At 37.9% G+C, this 22,980-nt stretch overlaps 2 protein-coding genes across 5 annotated transcripts in view; both read right to left on the reverse strand.

The window, feature by feature from the left end:
* Window positions 1–6,207: 6,207 nt before the first annotated feature.
* BBS10 (Bardet-Biedl syndrome 10) lies at window positions 6,208–8,825 on the reverse strand. 2 transcript variants are annotated; one of them, XM_011981378.1, is made up of 3 exons: window positions 8,714–8,779; window positions 8,553–8,682; window positions 6,208–8,173 (listed from the first exon to the last, which is right to left on the reverse strand). In XM_011981378.1, the coding sequence occupies exons 2-3, from the start codon at window positions 8,663–8,665 to the stop codon at window positions 6,208–6,210; spliced, it is 2,079 nt and encodes a 692-aa protein (XP_011836768.1). In that variant the 5' UTR covers window positions 8,666–8,682; window positions 8,714–8,779. The 2 variants fall into 2 exon arrangements, with proteins under 2 accessions (XP_011836768.1, XP_011836767.1); XM_011981377.1 differs by having other exon boundaries at window positions 8,553–8,825.
* Window positions 8,826–12,169: 3,344 nt separating this feature from the next.
* Window positions 12,170–22,980, reverse strand: part of OSBPL8 (oxysterol binding protein-like 8) — a 227,349-nt gene continuing 216,538 nt past the window's right edge. For all 3 annotated transcript variants that reach the window (XM_011981382.1, XM_011981379.1, XM_011981381.1), the window contains 3 exons: window positions 19,043–19,148; window positions 16,954–17,056; window positions 12,170–16,363 (listed from right to left, as the gene is read on the reverse strand). In XM_011981382.1, coding sequence (XP_011836772.1) covers window positions 16,231–16,363; window positions 16,954–17,056; window positions 19,043–19,148 — 342 coding nt within the window. In that variant the 3' untranslated portion in view covers window positions 12,170–16,230. The remainder of the gene's footprint in view (window positions 16,364–16,953; window positions 17,057–19,042; window positions 19,149–22,980) is intronic.

Here is a 22,980-nt window from a genome sequence, read left to right on the forward strand (position 1 = left end):
AGGCAGCTTTAATCAGGCTTTTCAACTGGTCTAGACCTATTAATTATTTCATTTACTCACTGAACTTTATTGAGTCCTTACTACCTCAGGCATTATCCTACACGCTGGAGATACGGAGGCGAATAAGTCAAAATCCTCATGTTTATACTCTGGTGGGAAAGGCAGTCAATTAAAAAATAAACCATACACCAATGACATCAGGTTTGTGCTTCAAAAAATGCTTAACAGCCGGGCGCGGTGGCTCAAGCCTGTAATCCCAGCACTTTGGGAGGCCGAGACGGGTGGATCACGAGGTCAGGAGATCGAGACCATCCTGGCTAACACGGTGAAACCCCATCTCTACTAAAAAAAATACAAAAAAATTAGCCGGGCGAGGTGGCGGGCGCCTGTAGTCCCAGCTACTCGGGAGGCTGAGGCAGGAGAATGGCGTGAACCCGGGAGGCGGAGCTTGCAGTGAGCCCAGATCGCGCCACTGCAATCCTGCCTGGGCGACAGAGCAAGACTCCGTCTCAAAAAAAAAAAAAAACAAGTGCTTAACAAGGTGGGAAGATATAGTGAAGGAGGGAGGTTTTGGGGAAGAAATAAGGTATTATTTTAGATTGGGTGTCAAGAAAGGCACTGCTAAGAATGTGATATTTAAGCAGAGATAGCTGCCTAAAGTGAGGAAGAGAGCCATACAGAGATCAGAGTTAAAGAGTTCTAAGCTGACAGAACAGGAAATGGCAAGTTCAGAGGTTGGAATAAACTTGTGTATTCAGGGAACAGAAAGGCCAGTTTGGCGTGTGTGTTGTTTGCCAAATGTTCTGGTTCTCCGTCCTTCTAGGCACAAGATAGGATTGCACCACTGGTTCTTCTGTGGATGTCTATAGGACTATGTGACTAGTTCTGGACAGAGTCATAAGCGAAAATAAGATGTTCCATTTACAGAGAGAACCAATGTAAGACGCTCTAGAGCTCTTTTCCCTCTCTGGTACGATCAACAATCACCAATGCGCGATAGTGGCTGCTCCATCAGCCTAGATCTAGCAGTAAGGAAGGAAACAGAATCACTAGTTGTCTTCTAGTAGACATGTAATGTGAGTAACAGCTATTTGTATTGTGGTTGTTTTTGTTTTGTTTTGTTTGGAAATGGGCTCTCGCTTTGTTGCCTAGGTTGGACTCAAAACTCCTGGGCTCAAGGGATCCTCCTGCTTCAGCCTCTTGAGTAGCTGAGACTACCGGCACACACCACCATGCCTGACTATTGTTTTAAGCCTGTGAGATTTGGGGATTTCAATATGGTGTTACCTATCCAGACAGAGACAGTAAGTGTAAACTGGTGGAATGTAAGCTAGAGGGAGACTGGTAGACTATGAGATCTAAGGAATAGGTGGGGGTCAGGTCACGCTAAGCCTTGTAAATTATGACAAATTTGGATTGCATTCTGTGTGAGGGAAAATCGTTGGAGGACTTTGAGCAGGGGAACATGCCATAATTTGCATTTCAAAAGAATCAGTCATGTAGGGGAAACTTCTTATTCGTAGGAAACATACTGAGGTATTGAAAGATAAAGTATAATGCTTTCTACAACTTACTTTCAATTGGTTCAGTAAAATGTGTGTGTGTGTGCATGTGTGTACATGCACAAAGGGGGTAAAGTGTTAATAGGCAAATCTAGATGAAGGTTTCATTGTACTCTTTCAACTTTTTTGTGGGTTTAAATTTTTAAATAAAGTTGGGGTGAATCACTCTAGAGAACTGTAAGACCATTATGAGCTGGTGCAGGTGAGATGAAGTGGTTTGGGCTGGAATGGCAATGGTGAGAAATGAGTGGATCTGAAACCCATTTTGCATTTGAAGCCAGCAGGATTTGCTGATAGATTGGTTGTGGAGCATGAAGACAAGTCAATGTGCTTCTTAGGTTTTTGTCCTGAGCAGGTGGGAGGTGGGTGATACCATTAACAGACATGGGACGACAGTGGGAGGGCTAGGGTTAGGATATGGGAAATAGCAATTCTATTTTGGGCATGTTAAGGGTGAGCGTCCAAGTGGAGACTGTGTTGGCAGGTGGATAAATGAGTTGAGAATTCAAAGAGGTCTAGGTTGGAAATATATAATTTGGGATTATCAGCATCTATTGGCACCCAAGCCATCATGGATGGATAGGCTCTCCTAGGAAGCAACTGTAGGTAGAGGAAGGCCAGGACTATGCCATGGGGAACTGGAGCATGAATGGACTGGAAACAGGACCATATATTTCATTTGATTTCTCTTGTTCTGATTCCACGCTTACTGAGCAAGCACCTAATTATTGTTTGACTTCCCATAGAGGTCCACACACAAAGGAAAGATTGGCCATATGGACTTGGAATATTCTAGTTCCTGGGAGAGTTCTCACTGTAAATAAATTTATCACATTCACAAGCTTCGTGCGAGTTAGCCCCTGAGACAAAGCCATAACCAGTGTGCTGACAAAAATCTGATGGTGAGTCTGCATAAGGGAGAGCCAGACCCTGCACTGTGGAAATTCCCACAAGAGAATGAAGCACTACTTGCTGGCACTCTTCCATAGCTCACATCTCTTTGCAGCCTGCCAAGTGAGGATGTTCTCATATTTCAAGAACTAGTGAGACAATCCTAAGCCAGGTGTAGCTAAGAGAATATTCCTTTTTTTTAGGTGTATATCTTTTATTGTCAAAGTTCTACTTATTTGTTAGGGTGTCTCTCACATAGTTTTTCTTCCATGCTGATCTTGCATTTCCTTAGATCAGGGTCCTTATTACTTAATTACTATTTGGAGAGTATTCTCTATATGCTCGCACTAGATCTATTTTAAAATTTTATTTCATTTTTGTATAGGTAATATTCAATTGGTTCAAAAATCAAAATGACATTGAGAAATCTTCCTACCTCCTCCTGATTGGTAGGAGACACCCCCACCCCTCCAAATCATTGCCTCTATCTCTTTGTGAATTCATCTAGCTTTCAGGCTGTTAGCAATCTTTTGCTATGACAAAGTTGCAATTAATAACTATATATACATACATATACATAGTTTGTGAGCTGTAGTTTTTGTTTTCTCTGCTAAGCTGTGATGATGGGAAAGGCATATTCTACTTCTTTTGGGAGGGGATGGGCAATTTCTGATAAAAGTTCAAGCTCAAACTGCATTCTTCTTCCCCTTCCCTTTTAGTCTGAAATGTGGATAACATGGCAATTCCTGTACAACATGATTAAATAGCATCCCTGGCTGAACCAGTTCAAGGATGTTCAAGTTTAACTATTTAGTGTCTATTGCTTTGAAAATAAAAATGGCTCATGCTGGCCCAAGGAGAAAAAATAAGAAGGTCTATAATGATTATTGGAGAAAATATGTTTGTGGGAGGTGGATCGACATGTAACTTAATAATAAAAAGAAACGCAGCTGAGAAGTTAATGCGTATGTCTTTTCCCTCCCATGGTGCAGCAGATTGTATTTTCCAAAGATAGCTGCCTCAATATATCCCATCCCACATGCTCTTATGATGTGACACTGACACTGTTCCCATTGAGTGGTGGGGCCTGCATTCTTCTCCCTTGAACCTCAGGTAATACTTATGATGGCTAAACAATAGAATACAGCGGAAATTGTCCAGTTAAGCCCAGTCAACCCCCAGAATCACAAGTAAATAACATAATAATTCAAAAAACTAAGTTTTGGGATTATTCATTATGCAGCAGTACAAAATAGAAACATGATCTTGATTTTGATTTTAACTTGTCTTTACATTTTCCTTGGTCTTGATTTTTAAATTTTCATTCAGATTTTACTGTAATTTTGTCTGTTCCTTTTCTTGGGTGGGGGTGGTCTGTTCTTATTGCAGGTCATTGCACATCCTTTGTGGTAGAAGGTGTAAGTATAATGTAATCATATTTTTAAAAGTGCTTTCCTATCTAACTCAGTGATGTAAACTGTCTAGTGTCATTCTGTAAATGAGGATAAATCCATGAAAGTTTTACCACTATTTTTGAGGGGTTTCTTTTAATGAAAAGAAAAAGGATTACTTTGTGTAGAGAAGTCCTTTGCCCATGAGTTTATAGAAATTATAATCCCATCTATGAGGACCAAATGACTAATTCATTCAACAAATAGGTCCTCAACAGGCATCTATTGTGTGTAAGATATAGACCAAGCGCCAAACATAAAAAGACTCAGTCTCACTTCACAACAGGGTTCCCCCGTTCCTGGACTAGTGACTATTTATACCTATTAAATGCTTATCATATGCAAAGCACTGGGCATGCCTGGAAGTCATTAAATGCTTACAGTAATGGAGGAGTGTTTAACACAACCACAAAAAAAGGAAAGTGACTAAATGACCTGAAAGGCAATTTAAAAAAAAAGAAAAAAATTATGCAGCAATTTTAAAGTAAGTTCATTCATCCATGAATTCAGCAAAAGAGCTCATTTATTCTCTCTATATTCACAGAAACAAAATAATGCATCATATAGCATAAATGTTTAAAAAACCAGAATTATATTTAATATAAAAGATTGTGATATTATAGTTTTTAAAATACATTAGTCACCACTTTTTCAACTGTAATGAAAGTTTTTTTCTTCAGTTTTCCTAAGTTCAATCCCAATCCAAGTAAGAATCTGTTGAATAAGTAAATTGGAAACATGTAATTAGAGGAATGAATTAAAGATAACACTGTTTTATTCAACAAGCATTTCTGAATACTTGGAGTAAATATAGCACTGTTTTGGCTATTACAGAGAACTGATAAAGGTAGAAGACACTGTCCTTGTCCATGACAAGATGCATAATGTTATTTACATTGATAAGCTTTTAAAATATGAACATTTGTAAATGAAATAAATTAGAAATAAAAATAAAAAATAAAACAAATAAACATTAGAAATAAAAATTGTCAAATTATTTGTTACTGTGGAACTCTGGCTATGCACCAAATACAAGAAAAACCAGTAAATACATGAAATATCCTTACAAGCTCTTGGGGTCAGGAGAAAATGAACGTATTAATTGTATATCCTTTCTAGTATTAACCTTTTACTATAGAAATGAAAGAGTTCACAATGCACAGTTATATTTCAGATAACATATATTCAAAGGTATATCGAAGGTGAAAATCTATCCAAGGTGGCAATAAACCAATGACCACATAAAAGCAAAAATTAATTTTATGCTTTTTGAAAAAAAATTTGAGCCTTTTATTCACTGCTAATTTTATGCTTTTCGAAAAAATAATTTGAGCCTTTTATTCACTGCTTTACAAAGTATGAGTAGGGAAAATTAATGCAAGTAATGTATTCAATATTAAAAACAATTAGAATAAGCCTACCCAAATCAGAAATTAAATGATTCTATGAACTAAACATGTAACGATGAAGGAGGGCTGGAGTGAAAATACAGAAGAGTAAAAAGGAGCTACAAAGAAACACCCTACCCTAAACACAGAGGCTAACACAGAGCTGAGACACAGAGGCATAAAATAGGGAAAAAACAGACACACTTAGCCAAATCTTGGCTTCCCCTCTAGATTTGTTCCATAAAGTAATTTAGTATTTGCATCTGGTCTGGCGACCTTAGTGCCTTTCTTCTAAAGACTTTTAAAGTTACACTATTTTCCTAAGCAGACTGAACTGACTTTAGAATCGGTGGTCACATGCCTGCTTTCCTTGGCTTGAGTTAGATGAAAAGTTTGGTTAAAAACTTCTGATGTTGACCGGGCGTGGTGGCTCACGCCTGTAATCCCAGCACTTTGGGAGGCCGAGGCGGGCGGATCACGAGGTCAGGAGATCGAGACCATCCTGGCTAACACGGTGAAACCCCGTCTCTACTAAAAATGCAAAAAAATTAGCCGGGCGAGGCGGCGGGCGCCTGTAGTCCCAGCTACTCGGGAGGCTGAGGCAGGAGAATGGCGTGAACCCGGGAGGCGGAGCTTGCAGTGAGCCGAGATTGCGCCACTGCACTCCAGCCTGGGCGACTAAGAGAGACTCTGTCTCAAAAAAAAAAAAAAAAAAAAAATGAGCCGGGCGTGGTGGCGGGCACCTGTAGTCCCAGCTACATGGGAAGCTGAGGCAGGAGAATGGTGTGAACCCGGGAAGCGGAGCTTGCAGTGAGTGGAGATCGTGCCACTGCACTCCAGCCTGGGTGACAAAGCAAGACTCCGTCTCAAAAAAAAAAAAAAAAAAAAAAAAAAAAAAAAAAAAAATTTCTGATGTTATAGTTCATCTTCTGAATCTTGATTGTGAACTTTCTGAGGGTGTCTCTTAACAGTGATTACCAAGTCAATGGTTAATATTTTTGTCAAACACTGAAGGACTGAAGTTAATAGCTGGTATTTACCTGTTACTGATTCCAAACCTGTCTGACTGCTTACCAAGGGTTGATTGGTTTTCAGTGCATGGACAGCTCTTATATATATATGTGGAAAGCTGTACTTTCCTGTTTTAGATTTATAAAGGACTCTGGGAATGCCTAAAAGTGCATTAGCTATTATCATACTAACCATGGTTTCTTCTGATTGATGGCATTTTTTGGCATAGTTGAGAAGATAGTAATGTAACAAGATCTCAAAATTACCACCTACGGGCAAAACACAACCAGCTGGCATAGATGAGGAAAGGTAACTCTGGGAAGCACCCATATTCTGTAACTTACAACTCACTGGTAACATGCTTCCCTTTCCAGTAATATTTGTGACTTGTAAATTTTCATAAGAAATGTCTATTCTCTTGTTTCCTCTTGTTGAATAAGCAGTGGAATTGTTTTTGAGTAATGGTTCATAATCATCAGTTAGCCTGTTTCTTTCCAAAGACAAACATTTCAGCGTTTCATCTGTTTGGAATGTATCTGTTGGGGTTGAATACGGAATATATGTCTCTAATTCTACATCTGAAATTACCAAATTAGAATGTACTTTTAAATATGTTTGAGGTTTTTCCAATTCATCTTTGTTCTCTACAACTGTGTCCTGATAAGGCCTTTGTATTGAGCCCTTACCAGTATCTGGTGCTTGATAACTTTCTCCACTGTTCTTATAAATAAAAAGACTTGAAGTGCCATTTTGGTCACTGGTTTGTGTCATGTAATTTAGATCAAGGTCTTTAAATAATTGCCGAAGCATTTTAAATGCTCCATGTAAAGCATCCTCATGTTGTTCAATGAGACCCTGCACTGGTCCACAAAGAACTACACAGTGTGGTATAAATGTACACGTGCCAATCAAGCCAAGATGAACATATCTTTTGGATCTGAGGATAAGAGGTTTACAAAATTTCACCAAAGCAGTGTTAGATATTTCACACTGTGAAAAGGCCTGTGGTGGTACAAATGGAGAAAGACCAATGATCCTCCGGATAAGAGAAACAACTTCTGATGATAAACACTCAACCACTGATATGCCATTCACCCCTGCATAATAAATAACTAAATCTGGTTGTTTCACACTAGATAGGAGCAATTTTACATTCTGACTACGTAGATGTTTCATTATTGCTTTTGTCTTTTCCATGATCCAAAATTGAGATGTTTGAAACTGTGCTTCTGAATTTAGAATAAACTCTGACCCAGAAGTAGAAAAAAGAGGCTGAATGGTTTCTGTGACTATCACCATTCGTATGTCACCATCTGCTGGGCAGTACACAGAAAAATCTTTCTGAAGCACAAGACCAGCTATGATCCTGGAATCTGAAACAGGAAGGCCAGTGACACCAACATTCAACTCTACAAAATAGTCATCCACTAACTCAAACACATCAATCCCAGTTTTACAAGTCATACACTTGAAAAAGTAGTCACACATCAACTGTGAAATAAATTTGTGATTATTTCTTCCCACTCTTCCACAAAAGTATGCTTCTAAGAGCAACTCTAAAGAGCTCCTACACAATGTTCTCTCTTTAGCAGATGAAAAGATAGACAAAAAGTGTCTACTTAGGTACTGGTCCATAATACCGTCTAATATTTGTGTCTGAAACGTTACGAGAGCCTGGGAAATAAATTTCCACTGACAACAATTTTTCCAATGCCTTCCATGGGTTTGAATGTTTTCACACATCAAAGGATCCTTTTCTCTGTCTGTGACTGCATGAAGTCCTCTAAGCAAATGGCAAAGAAAGATAATAAATGTTTTTGCACCATCTCCTGTTTTTTTGAGATGACTGGAAACACAGTCCACTATCATCCTGTACAAAAAAGAAATAAAGCAACTCATTTTCAAAAGGCCGGCTTCCCGTATTTTAAATTAAAATCATGTTTACACAGCCATAAGTATAAAATGAGAATATTGTTCCTTTGATACATCCTTAGTTTTTTCCTTTCTTGGAAAAAATCGTGCTCTATTCCCAGATTCTACGGTTGGGTGGAGTGGGGAGAAGTGGTCTTGGGAATTGATAAGATTTGGGGTAAAGGAGTGTTCCCTTGGGCAGGGCTCTAATTCCGAGCAGACAGCAGTTTCACCCGAGGTCAGTCTTTCCAAGTACGTATAGCCTCAGGATGGGACAAGAGGTCCACAGAGGCTGCCTGGGGTGCCCAGCTACAGGCTAGCGTGTGGGACGCGGGTACCTGGCTATGGGATGCTGTAAGTGTAGCGCCTCCAGGAGGCGGCCTCCATTCCGGCTGAGAAGCACCTCGCCAGTCGGCTTCGTACACAAAACCTGCCGTCCCTCGGGCCCCATGCAACAGCTTACGATGGCTTCCAGCACCTCGGCCACCTGCAACGCCGCCTTCACAGACCCTGTGGCGGCCATAGAACTTAGCATCTGGGCCGCTTCCCCTTTTTGGCCTGCTTGCAGAACACCGGGGCCGACCGAAAAAACGGGTGGGAACGGCCGGAAACGGAATAGGCGGGGAGAAAACCCGGAAGCCGGTAACACGGCTTCTTGGTTGGGCGAGAGGGCTGCCCTTCTGTCCGCTTGGTGGAAAAGCCCCGCAGCTTTGCGAGGTGGGGTGAGCTGCCCTGTTGTCTGCGAAGACAGATAAAAAAGACGAGGATTTCCAGCAGCTGTACCAGGAGCGGCAACCCTAAGCCCTTCCCCGACTCCCTAGGTGAATTCATTTCCCTCCAGTGGCGTCCGCTGCCCCCAAATCCCTTAGTCTCCCGAGAAACTTTCTTCCAAAGTCAGCACGGTATTGGGGCCTGCGCGAAGGAGAGGGCACCCCGGTTGGAACTCAGCTGGCTTTCATCCCCTGCCAGAAGCTGCTTGTTCCGGGGCAAAACCTCTGTCTGCCTTGGATTCACGCATGTTCTGTCCACATTCTCCACGAATTGGTCTCCTTACCGTCACGGAAATAATTTGTAGATGCAGGACAGGTGAGGAGAGCCTAGCTACAGCCATGAATTGCAGGCTTTATGTCCGCTGCAGAGGCTTTACCACATTTCCTTGACTCAGGTATCACAATAAAACTCTAGACACCACAGAGATATTAAGCAGAAATGATGCGAAGATTCCATTTATTTATTTATTTATTTATTTATTGAGATGGAGTCTCGCTCTGTCGCCCAGGCTGGAGTGCAGTGGCGCAGTCTCGGCTGACTGCAACCTCCGTCTCCTGGGTTCAAGCGATTCCCGTGCCTCAGCCTCCCAAGTAGCTGGGATTACAGGCATACGCCACTGTGCCCGGCCAATATTTGTATTTTTAGTAGAGATGGGAATGTCACCATGTTGACCAGGCTGGTTTCGAACTCCTGACCCGAATGATCCACCTGCCAGGGCCTTTCAGTGTTGGGATTACAGGCATGAGCCACCGCACCAGGCCGATGTGAAGATTTAAATCCATTAGTCACGTTGGTGATCAACAGTATGCTTTAAAACACATGGCCAAGGATTAGTGTATATAATCCAAAGACAGAAAATACTGTCTCTTATATTACAACCCTTTTTTTTTTTTTTTTTAAACAGACGAGGTCTCACTCTGCCGCCCAGGCTGGAGTGCAGTGGCGCCATCATAGCTCACTGCAGCTCCGAATTCCTGAGCTTGTGATCCTCCTGTCTTAGCCTTCAAGTCGCTTTGTGCCTCACTACACCCGGTTATTTTCTTTTTTAGTAGCGACAGGCTCTCCCTATGTTGCCCAGGCTGATCTTGAATTCCTGGCCTCAAGTGATCCTCCAGATTTGGCCTTCTAAAGTTTTAGGATTACAGGCATGAGCCACCTTGCTTGGCCTAAAACATAGGCACTTGAGAGTATGGGCTTTGGATTCAGACCTGGGTTTGCTCTGTCATTTCCTTACCTGTGGCATTCACCAAGCATCCTCTTTGACCTCTGCTTTTCTCATCTTTAAAAACAATGGGCCTGGTGCGGTGGCTCATGGCTGTGATTCCAGCACTTTGGGAGGCCGAGGCAGGCGATCACAGGAAGCCAAGAGTTCAAGACCAGCATGGCCAACATAGCGAAATCCCGTCTCTACTAAAAACACAAAAATTAGCTGGGCATGGGTAGTGCATGCTTGTAATCCCAGCTACTCTGGAGGCTGAGGCATGAGAATCGCTTGACCTCGGGAAGGGAGGTTGCGGTGAGCGGAGATCGCACCATTGCACTCCAGCCTGGGCGACAGAGCGAGACCTTGTCTCAAAACAAAACAATCCCCGCCAAAAAAACCAATGGAGATAATATATATAAAATAAAAATCTCAAAAGGTTTTGAGGAGCTCTGGAGAATGTTCACTAAACACTTTGCATAGTGCCTGGCATAGTTAGCACTCAACATTCAAATACTTATATTACACCTGTTTCAGGAAAAGGGTCCCAATCCAGACCCCAAGAGAGGGTTCTTGGATCTCATGCAAGAAAGAATTCAGGGCGAGTTCATAAAGTGAAAGCAAGTTTATTAAGAAGAATAAAATAATGGTTACTCCACAGGCAGAGCAGCCCCAAGGGCTGCTGGTTGCCCATTTTTATGGTTATTTCTTGATGATATGCTAAACATGTTAGGGGTGGATTATTCACGCCTTCCCTTTTTAGACCATATAGCGTAACTTCCTGACATTGCCATGACATTTGTAAACTGTCATGGCGCTGATGGGAGTGTAGCAGTGAGGAAAACCAGAGGTCACTCTCGTGGCCATCTTGGTTTTGGTGGGTTTTAGCCAGCTTTACTGGAACCTGTTTTATCAGCAAGGTCTTTGTGACTTGTATCTTGTGCCAACCTCCTATCTCATCCTGTGACTTAGAATGCCTTAATCGTTTGGGAATGCAGCCTAGTAGATCTTAGCCTCATTTTACCCAGCTCCTATTCAAGATGGAATTGCTCTGGTTCAGACACCTCTGACACACCCACCAAATTACTGTGGTAGGTCACCACTCTCCTGGTTTATTATTCCCACAAGTGATATTTTGTGAGATGCAGAAGATTCAACTAGCATAACAGCACAACATATATCATCTAGAGTAGAAACATGTCAATATTAGCAAGAAAATGATCTTGTAGATGTTTCACTGAGGTTGGACAATGAGGGGCCCGTTTTCCTTAATCCTTATTGCTATGAACAAGACAGGAGGAACCGGCAGGCCCTCCCATCTTTTTCTCCCCAATTAATCAAACCAAACCAAATGACAGCCAGAAGCAATTGGACCCTGAGCAGAGAGAAGAAAGGAGGGTGGGGGAAAACCAGAGAGGAATGATGCCTCGGAACTCATCTGATGTTGACTTGGTATAGACTAATAGGTGATCTGAGGGGGGTAAAAAAAAAAAAAAAAAAAAACCCTTTCATATGGATTTCGTGTATGTTTAATAGTAGGGTTTTTTCCTGGTGCTACTCGGGTTACATTACTCAATATAGATTCAAGCAGTGGATTATATTCCTGACATTTAGAAGTGAAGTGCTATTAGAGTTCTATTTAAGTGTACTATGGAGATACAGATTCAAACTTGTGTTTTTACTCTTAAAGTAACAGTGGGCTACCACTCTTACTCTGTAGCTTTTGGAGACATTCAACCTCTCTGAGCCTCAGCGTCTTCATGTATAAAATCTGGCTAACTTTCTCTTAAAGTTCTCATAGAGGATTCGAGAAGAATGAATATAAAGCACCAAGCAAAGCATACTTCAGGGATTCTCACTGTTGAATCCCTTTCAAGTCCTTTGCCATCCTTTGCAGCTATCCCTATCCCCCTAAAAGGGGGGATTAAAACAAATTAGCACTAATTTAGTCACCATATTGTATTAAAAGTCACTTGATCACCGTTTGCTTTTTTTAAAAATTTTATTTAGAAGCCTACTTGTAGAAGTTAGCATAATTTTACAGATTATTAGAAAAATTCAATTCTTTTCTCTCTGCAAACAGTTATAATAGGTTAGGAATAATAGATTAGAAATGTACTACATTACAAAACAGTAGCCTATAACTATCTGTACATTTACTGTGCACCTTAAGGAAAAGAATTTGACAGTGTGCTGTACTTACACTGCAGGTAACATATTTTTATTCTGTCACACAAAACTGACCAGTGGTAGTGCTTGTATTTATAAATGGCCAATAAACAGAATATTTAAACTCAGATGTATATTTAGCATGCTAAAAAGTGAAAAAAATTTCAGCTGAAGTTCTGTGGCTCATCAATTCAAATGTTTCATGACATTTTTTTCTTTAAATGAAAAATTTTGATATTGTAAAACAAATTACATAAATGCAAAAAGATATTTTCTAAATTTTTAGAAAGAATATTCACATTCATTTTGTCATGGGTTTCGTGTGGCTCTTGTAAATATATTAATCATATTAAGACGACACTGGTCCTATACAATTTTAACAGTCCATCTTCAATTAAAAACTGTAATAAAAATAAACAGTATGTAAAGAGTAACAAAAAGTAAATTAAATATACTAAACTCACACAACAGGTAGAATAAAATGAAACCAAATTACATAATGGCAGGTTATACATTTTAAAGAATCTCTTTCCACTTAGTCAAGATAGAAACTGAAATGTAAACTTACTGATTTCTGTGGGATTTTCCCCACTGGTTCAAATTGGAAAATTTGATATAAGTCTAGTATTTTATTTCTGTACATTTAATATGATTCAATATAATCTGCAGTCTCATGTATGGCTTATCAATAATGCCATCATCACTGTATGTCAAACAGAAAACCTCACTGCTTACTAGAAATGCTAAACACTGGAAAAAATGGAATTTTATACATTTGTTTTCTTAAATTTTGACAGATATTCTTCAAAAAGTTAAAACTGCCTTCCACAAAATTTTGTGTGTATATGGCACAAGTTAACAGCCAAAAAGTGTGAAATCCATCGAAAAGGCACTGTTAACAATACTCAGAATAATCTGACAAGTCTACATCAATGTCTGAGTAAAGAATAGGTAAATAGACAAACCCTTATAAAAGATAGCATTATTGTTTAAATATAGCTATATAAAAAGAAATAAAGTGACACACAGAAATGGCCCTTTTATGACAATTAAGCCTATAAACACCTTGAATCATATTATAGTTCTGTAACACAAAAAAATGACAAAAATATTTTCTTAAAGGCACAAAAGCATGAATATTAAATGAGAGTTGTATTTTACAAGGCCAACTTTTCAATGGAATGCAATTGCCAACTGAGCTGTGACAAAGAGTACACTGTACCTTTATAACTGATATAAAACAAAAAAGTACTAACATGAAATATAAGTAAAATATCTATTGCTGTAACTTAACATTTCACATGCTCTATTTATTGTTTTTTTTTTACATGTCCTGGGCCAGCTACATCTTACTAAATGGTGGATGATGGCATAGTACATTTAACAGCTAAAAAGAAAATGCACATGTGAATAATTATTACTCAGTTAAATTTTCATGTCGGAAAATAACATTTGGATAAATGAAAAAAACTGGTCATAAATCCTAGAAACCCTCATGAGGCTCTCAGACAACTTGGAACCGTAAATCACATTATGAATCCATGTGTGAAGGAAGATTAATTTCAGGCAAATAACATTCAAAGTCAATTACATATATGGCTACAAAGTTAGTAATTATGTGTTTTAAAGATTCATATAACTAAGTCTAGTACAAGCACTGATCTAAAATTAAGCCACCAATTCCTGAGTTTTGTGTTCAGTTCATAGAAAGAAACTCATACAACTAAAAGCATAAGAGGACTATTAGATTAGATGCATGCTTTTAGTGTATAAGGAACAGTCATGAATAACCCTGCTCTTTCTTAAGAAATAGTTTTTGACTCTTTGGGTAAGAACCCATAACATTTGCTCTAAAAAGAAATTTTAAAAATAAAGAACATAACTACCTATTTAGTCTTAGAAGATACCCATACAAATAAAATATTATTTGGACCAAATGAAAACAACATACACGTGGATAAGACCAAAGTCCTAAGAGGTGGGTCACCAATAAAAAAAAGTTAACAAGGTTTAATGATGAAATGATTTTTGTGATAAGCCAATCAAGTTGTATGTAATTAACTAAACCATAAAAAAGATGAAACTGTACAATATTTACAGAATATCATATATCAATGAATAGGCAGAGTGTAACAGAATGTGAATACAAACATTATATTGACAAATACAAAATATAACCAAAACTCCATTTGTTCTAATGTCATGAAAACACTGGGTATATTTATGCTTTTATCAATTTAAAACATCCTGTCACATGTACATATGGAATACAGCATTATTTTGCCAACAAAACATGGGAAATGGTTCTTCATAGAAACCTAAGGATACTTGAGATAGCTATATTGATTAGGGAAAAAAGCAGGCTCTTTTTATCATTTTGATTTTCATAATTTACCAATCAACCCTTGTATTTATCATGGCATAAATGATTGTAATTTTACCATTTCACAGCCTCCTCCTACAGAAAGGCAAATGTGGTGGGGGTGATTATTCTCTCTGACCTTCATTTTCATTAAAAAACATTTCAAAATCTATACTTTCAGGATTCTAAGATATATTTTAGAACAACATATTCCTAAACCTAACTACCTTGGCAAAAATTGCTTTCGAGGAATATAAATATTTCTGTAAAAATACAAAGTCAAAATATTAAACTGAAGAAACAAACAAAAAAACTTAGTTTGCCTTAGCCTGAACAATAGGAATCTTAAAGAATTGTGGTTTTGCCACAGAAAGAAGTTACTAAGAAGAGGGAGGATAATAAAAAATTAAACTTCAGAACTTGATACTCTTCGTAAATACTCAACTTATTGCACATTTTACAAAAACCAATTTTAATGTTCACATAAAGGCCACCACACAGTGTCTTTTCTTATTGCCTTTCTCTTTTTGGTTTTTGAAGTAAAATACTGGTTATAATTTTTTGTATCCTGCTTATTCACTGAACACATTAGAGTCTAAAGCTAAAATAAGTTTTCATAACGAAAAAACATGAATTATCAGCACTTCAAATGCCCTACAAACATCTCTAGAATTTGGCCTATGTTATGAACCAGCTGACTTAAGAAAGAAAAACAAAAATAAGAAAAAAGGACAGCAATCAATTTTGACCACATTTTTTTCAGCAAGTGCTTAAGGTGGTATTATAATCAATCCAAGTAGTTGCACACCAGTGTTTTTATACTGATGTAAACAAAAGTATATATATTTACCTGGATCTATAGATATTAAATTCTAGGGGTTAAAAAAAATCTTATGTAAACTTTTAAAAAAGCAATTTGCCATTTATCTCTCTCAGTGTATTCATTTTGACTATTCATACTTTTTCTTTCCTTCCAAGAAGACAATTGAGCTGAGTGCTTTGCAAATGATTTTAACAGTAGTGTATTGAATTAATTATGTCTATTTTTCCATCATTTCTCAATCTGTAATTCCTTACTGATAAAAGTTTTGTGCCTGTTTTATGAAGAAAATAGATTACATATATTTATAAGATTGATAGCATTTTTTGTTATGAACAATGTTAACATTATATCTCAGAACATACTATAGAATACAAAGACTACTATCAGGTAAGAGTACACAAGAGACAATTGTGTATACATGTGGGTTTATTATACTCACATGTAGACACATTCTCACAAAAGCTAGAAATGTCCTGGCACTTAACACATAGCTCACTTTAATAATCAAATAGGATAGCTCTTGTTTCAGTGTGAAGATAAAAGATACGAAAAGTCAATACCTCTACATTTATCTCCTAGGTTTTTTGTTTTCAGAATATTGTGATTTTTAATAAAGACCAAACCAACTTGAACACTGGTCCCAGGCCAAATCAGATCTTTCTAGTTCACTGATTCAATGGCAGAGAACTTCTACTTGAACATGAAATTTATTATGACTTGAAGCAAAATCAGGAGGAAAATGATGAAGTAGTCTTTTTGTTGCAGAAAATAATCTGTGGCAGGTGTGCTTGAAACTAAATGATTTCGAAGAGCCATAATATTTCTACAAAAATAAGCAACAACAAATTTTATAATGATTTGCCAGAAATGTTGGCATAGAGCCCACAATTTGATATTATACACTCACAGAGCACTTAATAATTTTTAGTTGCTGGGTAATGGGGTGGTATGTAGGGGCTGGGGGAGGGGTCTGAGACTGCAAAGAGGAATACTTAAGGGCTCAGAGAGTGAATATTTACCCACTGTTATGGAAGCATTTCAATATTTCAACTGATGCATTCCAATGAAATAATAGCCATGCACAGAAGGGACTATAGAGGCCTTTGTTAACTGACTTTCTCAGAAACAACCCCACCTCCACAGGCAACTCAGCTACATTCCTAGCATACTACAGGAGTAAATAAAGTGATTCCAATTCTACCCTCACAGAGAAAAAACAACCTCTCCTCCCTTCCCAAGTATTTTAGTGATGCAGGAATTTCATAAGTGTCAAACATCAGGTGATAGAAACTAACATTCTATTTTAACTTAGCTAAATGTTATAAAAATATGAAGTTTGCATATGATTTCCCACATAACAGGATTCTTAACTACTCCTTGGTCTCAAAGGAATAGTAACTGTTAGTATATTACCTTTTAATTTCTTCCTGTGTTTGTTTTATAGATTCGATGGAACTCTGAATGTCTCCCAGTTCTATTCCTTTCTTTCTTCTTGTACTTGGTTTTACTGATTGAGCTAAAAAGACATTTAGAATGAAGCTGAAACTATAAAAATAATCTACAGTTCAATTTAATGTTTCTCATGTAATAAAAATTTTCCTGGACATTTGTTTTTGTAGCCTAGAGATTAGCATAGTAATATGAATACTCTGCACTTTTGAAGTTTCAAACACATCATTGCAACACTAGAACACTACAAATATATTTAAAGAACTACACAGTTGAATTGTGGATGGCACCAGTTTTATTTTTTAACTAATTAAAACAGAAATAATTCATTAGAAAATATATATTAACTTGAAGAAGGTATGACTCTTTTCTGTTCCTTGCCCATTTGCCTACCTCTGAAGAAGTCAGCTTCTTGAGCCCTTTTTTCAATATTTTATTGTTAGTGTTTAGTTACCCAAACTTTAAATCCCTTTCGACACTTCTGCAAATTTTTACTGCCAATCAGCAAGCTGTATATGTTTTTCCAAATTCCCTCTCATATGCATTCCTTCCTTTCCATTTTGGTTCAGATCCTACTTAACCTCTCTACAAGTCTCAGCTTTCTCACTTTAAAAATAGGGATAATAATACCAGACTTCACAGGGTTGTTATAAGGTGTATTTAACATACAGTCTGGCACATATTAATTACTCAGTAAATGTCTGCTGATACGTTATAGTTATATAGTAAAGTGGATGACAGAGTGAATTAAGGAGCTAAAAAAAATCTGCATATATAACATACATATACCTACTTATGGGGTATGTGACCTTAGGCAGGTTAACTTGTGTCTCAGTTTCTTTTCTTGTAAAATGGGAATAACAATAATACAACCAATACTCTCTTCTAACACACTGGGATGCCATGTGACTCCTGCTTTTAAACCCTTATTTGTTTCATTCCTCTAACTACTCGAGTATGTTACCTCACCCCACTCCCCAAGCCTAGACTGCTATAATCCATTAGAAATCCTAATAATTCATCAGAATTCTAAGAACTTTCCCTCTAATTGAATTGAGCTCCCTCTCCTTTAAACTGGTTATCGCTTGTCATCTAATTTCTTAGTAATCTACCATTTATTCACCTCTAGTGTTATCTTTATAGGTTAAAATGGGCTCCGTAGTTCAGTGTAAACTCAGCAGAGACTATGGCTTAAAGTTTTTTTTTTTCTTTTTTTTTGTCATAATATCACAAACATCACTTTAATCCTTTCATGATTATATCTCAATGTAGTTCAAGATAGTTTACACATTATCTGACTAGAATAAGAATGGAGTACAATTTAATCTAGCAGTTCCTAAGTTTTATATTTTTATTGTCTGTCACTTCCCAACACTACAGTAATATATTCTGGAAATGAAAAACATTTTTGAAGCATGGAAGTGAGCTCAAAGCTCAAAAAATGCTTCTGAATTCAATCTAGGGAACCATCAACAATTTTTCAGAGGTTAACAAGGCATAAGAGGTAGCTATTACCTAGAGTGTGTTTTTTTTTTTTTTTTTGAGACAGGGTCTAACTTTGTCACCCAGGCTGGAGTTCAGTAGTGCGATCTCGGCTCAGTGCATCTTCTCCCTCCTGGGTTCAAGCAATTCTCGTGCCTCAGGCTCCCAAGTAGCTGGGATTACAGGTGTGCACCACCGCACCTGGCTAATTTTTTCCTATTTTTAGTAGAGACGGGGTTTCGCCATGTGGGCCAGTTTGTTCTTGAACTTTTGGCCTCAAGTGATCTGCCCACCTTGGCGTCCCAAAGTACTGTGATTACAGGCGTGAGCCACCACGCTCGCCCTAGAGTGTGGTTTTTATTTAGGTGTCTCCCCTTTTTCATTTTCTGTTTCTTTACCTTGCGTCCTTGTCTCACAACTTATCTATGATCTAGAATCGCTTTTGTACCTCAACCCTGCCCCAACCAAATCATGTAACTTCTTGAGTTAATATGAAAAACCATATTCATATCAAATTGTGTAGTAATTAAAAAAAATTAGACTCTCATTAGTCTGCAATAAATGTTTTTACCTTCACTTCCAGAGGAGTCTTGGATGTCAGGTTCTGGGGAGGAATAGCCTTTTGCTACTTTCTTCTGTTGCCTGGTTGGCTTATGTTTCATTTTGGGGACATTAACCTAAAGAAAAAAATAACTATTTTGTGAATTTGCACTGTATTTTGGACTGAAGACCTATTGTGTACAACTGTCAAAATTATCTGAACATAGGCATGATACTCAGAAAAAAAAGACAACAATGAAATAGTCTAATTCAAATTTAACAAAGGTGATGCGCTTATGCAATCAAATGATCTTATTTTAATAGGAAGTAATTTGGCATAAATGTCAAAAAGTAAAATACACAACAAACAGTATACCCAGTCTCTCACACTAAAGAGGTACCCATCACTATCAGTTTATATCCAGGGATATTTTTATGTATACATAAACAAATACGAATATAGATCCCCCTACCTCTGACTGCACCAGCTAGTATCTCTAGTAGAATGTTAAGTAATAGTGTGTATAAATTATATTTATCTTGTTCCTGATGTTAGAAACATTCCCACTGAATGATGCTGGGTTTCCAGTAAAACTGTTTATTTACTTTTAATCACATCTCGGTAGTACAGAAAGTATCTTATAATAAATAAAAATGATACTATTATTTTGTAGAGCATTATTTTAACTTATTGAAAGCATTTAAATGGATGCACAAGATTCAAAAGTATACGAAACCATCAACTATGACTAAATTTTCCTTAGAATAATAAACTTTGGACTCTATCCTATTAATAGATTTGTAATTTTGGTGTTCAGTATTAAACTTAAAAACCTAAATGCAAGATTAGAAACTAGAATCAGAAAGACAAGCTGTATTAGTCCATTTTTATGCTGCTGATAAAGACATTCCTGAGACTGGGACGAAAAGGAGGTTCAATTTGACTTATAGTTCCACATGTCTGCGGAGGTCGCAAAATCATGGCAGACGGCAAAAGGCACTTCTTACATGGTGGCAGCAAGACAGAATGAGGAAGATGCAAAACTGGAAACCTCTGATAAAACCATCAGATCCCGTGAGACTTATTCACTACCACAAGAATAATATAATATGGGGGAAACAGCCCCCATGATTCAAATGATCTCCCACCAAGTCCCTCCCACAACACGTGGGAATTATGGGAGTACAATTCAAGATGAGACTTGGGTGGGGACACAGAGCCAAATCATATCATTCTACCCCTAGCCCCTCCAAATCTCATGTCCTCACATTTCAAAACCAATCATGCCTTCCCAACAGTCCCCCAAAGTCTTAATTCATTTCAGGTTCTTAGAGACCTACAAAGAGACTTAGACTCTCACACAGTAATAGTGGGAGACTTTAACACTCCACTGTAAATATTAGATCAACGAGACAGAAAATTAACAAGGATATTTAGGACTTGAACTCAGCCCTGGATCAAGCAGCCCTAACAGATATCTACATAACTCTCCACCCGAAATCAACAGAATACGCATTCTTCTCAGCACCACATCACACATATACTAAAACTGACCATATAATTGGAAGTAAAACACTCCTTAGCAAATGCAAAAAAACGGAAATCATAACAAAAAGTCTCTCAGACCACAGCGCAATCAAATTAGAACTCAGGATTAAGAAACTCACTGAAAACCACACAACCACCTGGAAACTGAATAACCTGCTCTTGAATGACTACTGGGTAAATAACGAAATTAAGCCAGAAATAAGTAAGTTCTTTGAAACCAATGAGAACAAAGATACAACGTACCAGAATCTCTGCGACACAGCTAAAGCAGTGTTTAGAGGGAAATTTATAGCACTAAATGCCCACAGGAGAAAGTAGGAAAGATCTGAAATCAACACCCTAACATCACAATAAAAAGAACTAGAGAAGCAAGAGCAAACAAATTCAAAAGCTAGGAGAAGACAAGCAATAACTAAGATCAGAGCAGAACTGAAGGAGATACAGACATGAAAAACCCTTCAAAAAAATCAATGAATCCAGGAGCTGGTTTTTTGAAAAGATTAACAAAACAGACCACTAACCAGACTAATAAAGAAGAGAAGAATCAAATACACACAATAAAAAATGATAAAAGGGAGGTCACCACTAATCCCACAGAAATACAAACCACCATCAGAGGATACTATAAACACCTCTACGCAAATAAACTAGAAAATCTAGAAGAAAGAATAAATTCCTGGACACATCCACCCTCCCAAGACTAAACTAGGAAGAAGTCGAATCCCTCAATAGACCACTAACAAGTTCTGAAATTGAGGCAGCAATTAATAGCCTACCAAATCAAAAAAAGCCCAGGACCAGACGGATTCACAGCTGAATTCTACCCGAGGTACAAAGAGGAGCTGGTACCATGCCTTCTGAAACTATTCCAAACAAAAGGAAAAGAAGGACTCCTCCCTAACTCATTTTATAAGGCCAGCATCATCCTGATGCCAAAACCTGGCAGACGCAACAAAAAAACTTTCAGGACAATATCCCTGATGAACATCGATGCAAGAATCCTCAATAAAATACTGGCAAACCGAATCCAGCAGCACATCAAAAAGCTGATCCACCAAGATCAAGTCGGTTTCATCCTTGGGATGCAAGGCTGATTCAATATATGCAAATCAATAAACTTAATCCATCACATAAACAGAACCAAGGACAAAAACCACATGATTATCTCAATAGATGCTGAAAAGGCCTTTAATAAAATTCAACACCCCTTCATGCTAAAAACTCTCAATAAACTAGGTATCGATGGAACGTATCTCAAAATAATAAGAGCTATTTATGGCAAACCCACAGTCAATATCATACTGAGTGGGCAAAAGCTGGAAACATTCTCTTTGAAAACCAGCACAAGACAAGGATGCCCTCTCTCACCACTCCTATTCAACATAGTACTGGAAGTTCTGGCCAGGGCAATCACGCAAGAGAAAGAAATAAAGAGTATTCAAATAGGAAAAGAGGAAGTCAAATTATCCCTGTTTGCAGATGACATGATTGTATATTTAAAAAACACCATTGTCTCAGCCCAAAATCTGCTTAAGCTGAAAAGCAACTTCAGCAAAGTCTTAGGATACAAAAAAATCAATGTGCAAAAATCACAAGCATTCTTACACACCAATAACAGACAGAGAGCCAAATCATGAGTGAACTCCCATTCACAGTTGCTACAAAGAATAAAATACCTGGGAATCCAACTTACAAGGGATGTGAAGGACCTGTTCAAGGAGAACTACAAACCACTGCTCAACGAAATAAAAGAGGACACAAACAAATGGAAGAACATTCCATGCTCATGGATAGGAAGAATCAATATCGTGAAAATGGCCATACTGCCCTAAGTAATTTATAGATTCAATGCTATACCCATCAACCTACCACTGACTTTCTTCACAGAATTAGAAAAAACTACTTTAAATTTCACATGGAACCAAAAAAAAGCCCATATAGCCAAGACAATCCTAAGCAAAAAGAACAAAGCTGGAGGCATCACGCTACCTGACTTCAAACTGTACTACAAGGCTACAGTAACCAAAACAGATATATAGACCGATGTAACAGAACAGAGGTCTCAGAAATAATGCTACACATCTACAACCATCTGATCTTGGACAAACCTGACACAAACAAACAATGGGGAAAGGGTTCCCTATTTAATAAATGGTGCTGGGAAAACTGGCTAGCCTTATGCAGAAAACTGAAACTGGTCTCCTTCCTTACACCTTATACAAAAATTAACTCAAGATGGATTAAAGACTTAAACATAAGACCTAAAACCATAAAAACCCTAGAAGAAAACCTAGGAAATGCCATTCAGTACACAGGCATGGACAAAGACTTCATGACTAAAACACCAAAAGCAATGGCAACAAAAGCCAAAATTGACAAATGGGATCTAATTAAACTAAAGAGCTTCTGCACAGCAAAAG

Source organism: Mandrillus leucophaeus, unplaced genomic scaffold (assembly GCF_000951045.1).
Source record: "Mandrillus leucophaeus isolate KB7577 unplaced genomic scaffold, Mleu.le_1.0 Scaffold225, whole genome shotgun sequence".
Lineage (NCBI taxonomy): Eukaryota > Metazoa > Chordata > Mammalia > Primates > Cercopithecidae > Mandrillus > Mandrillus leucophaeus.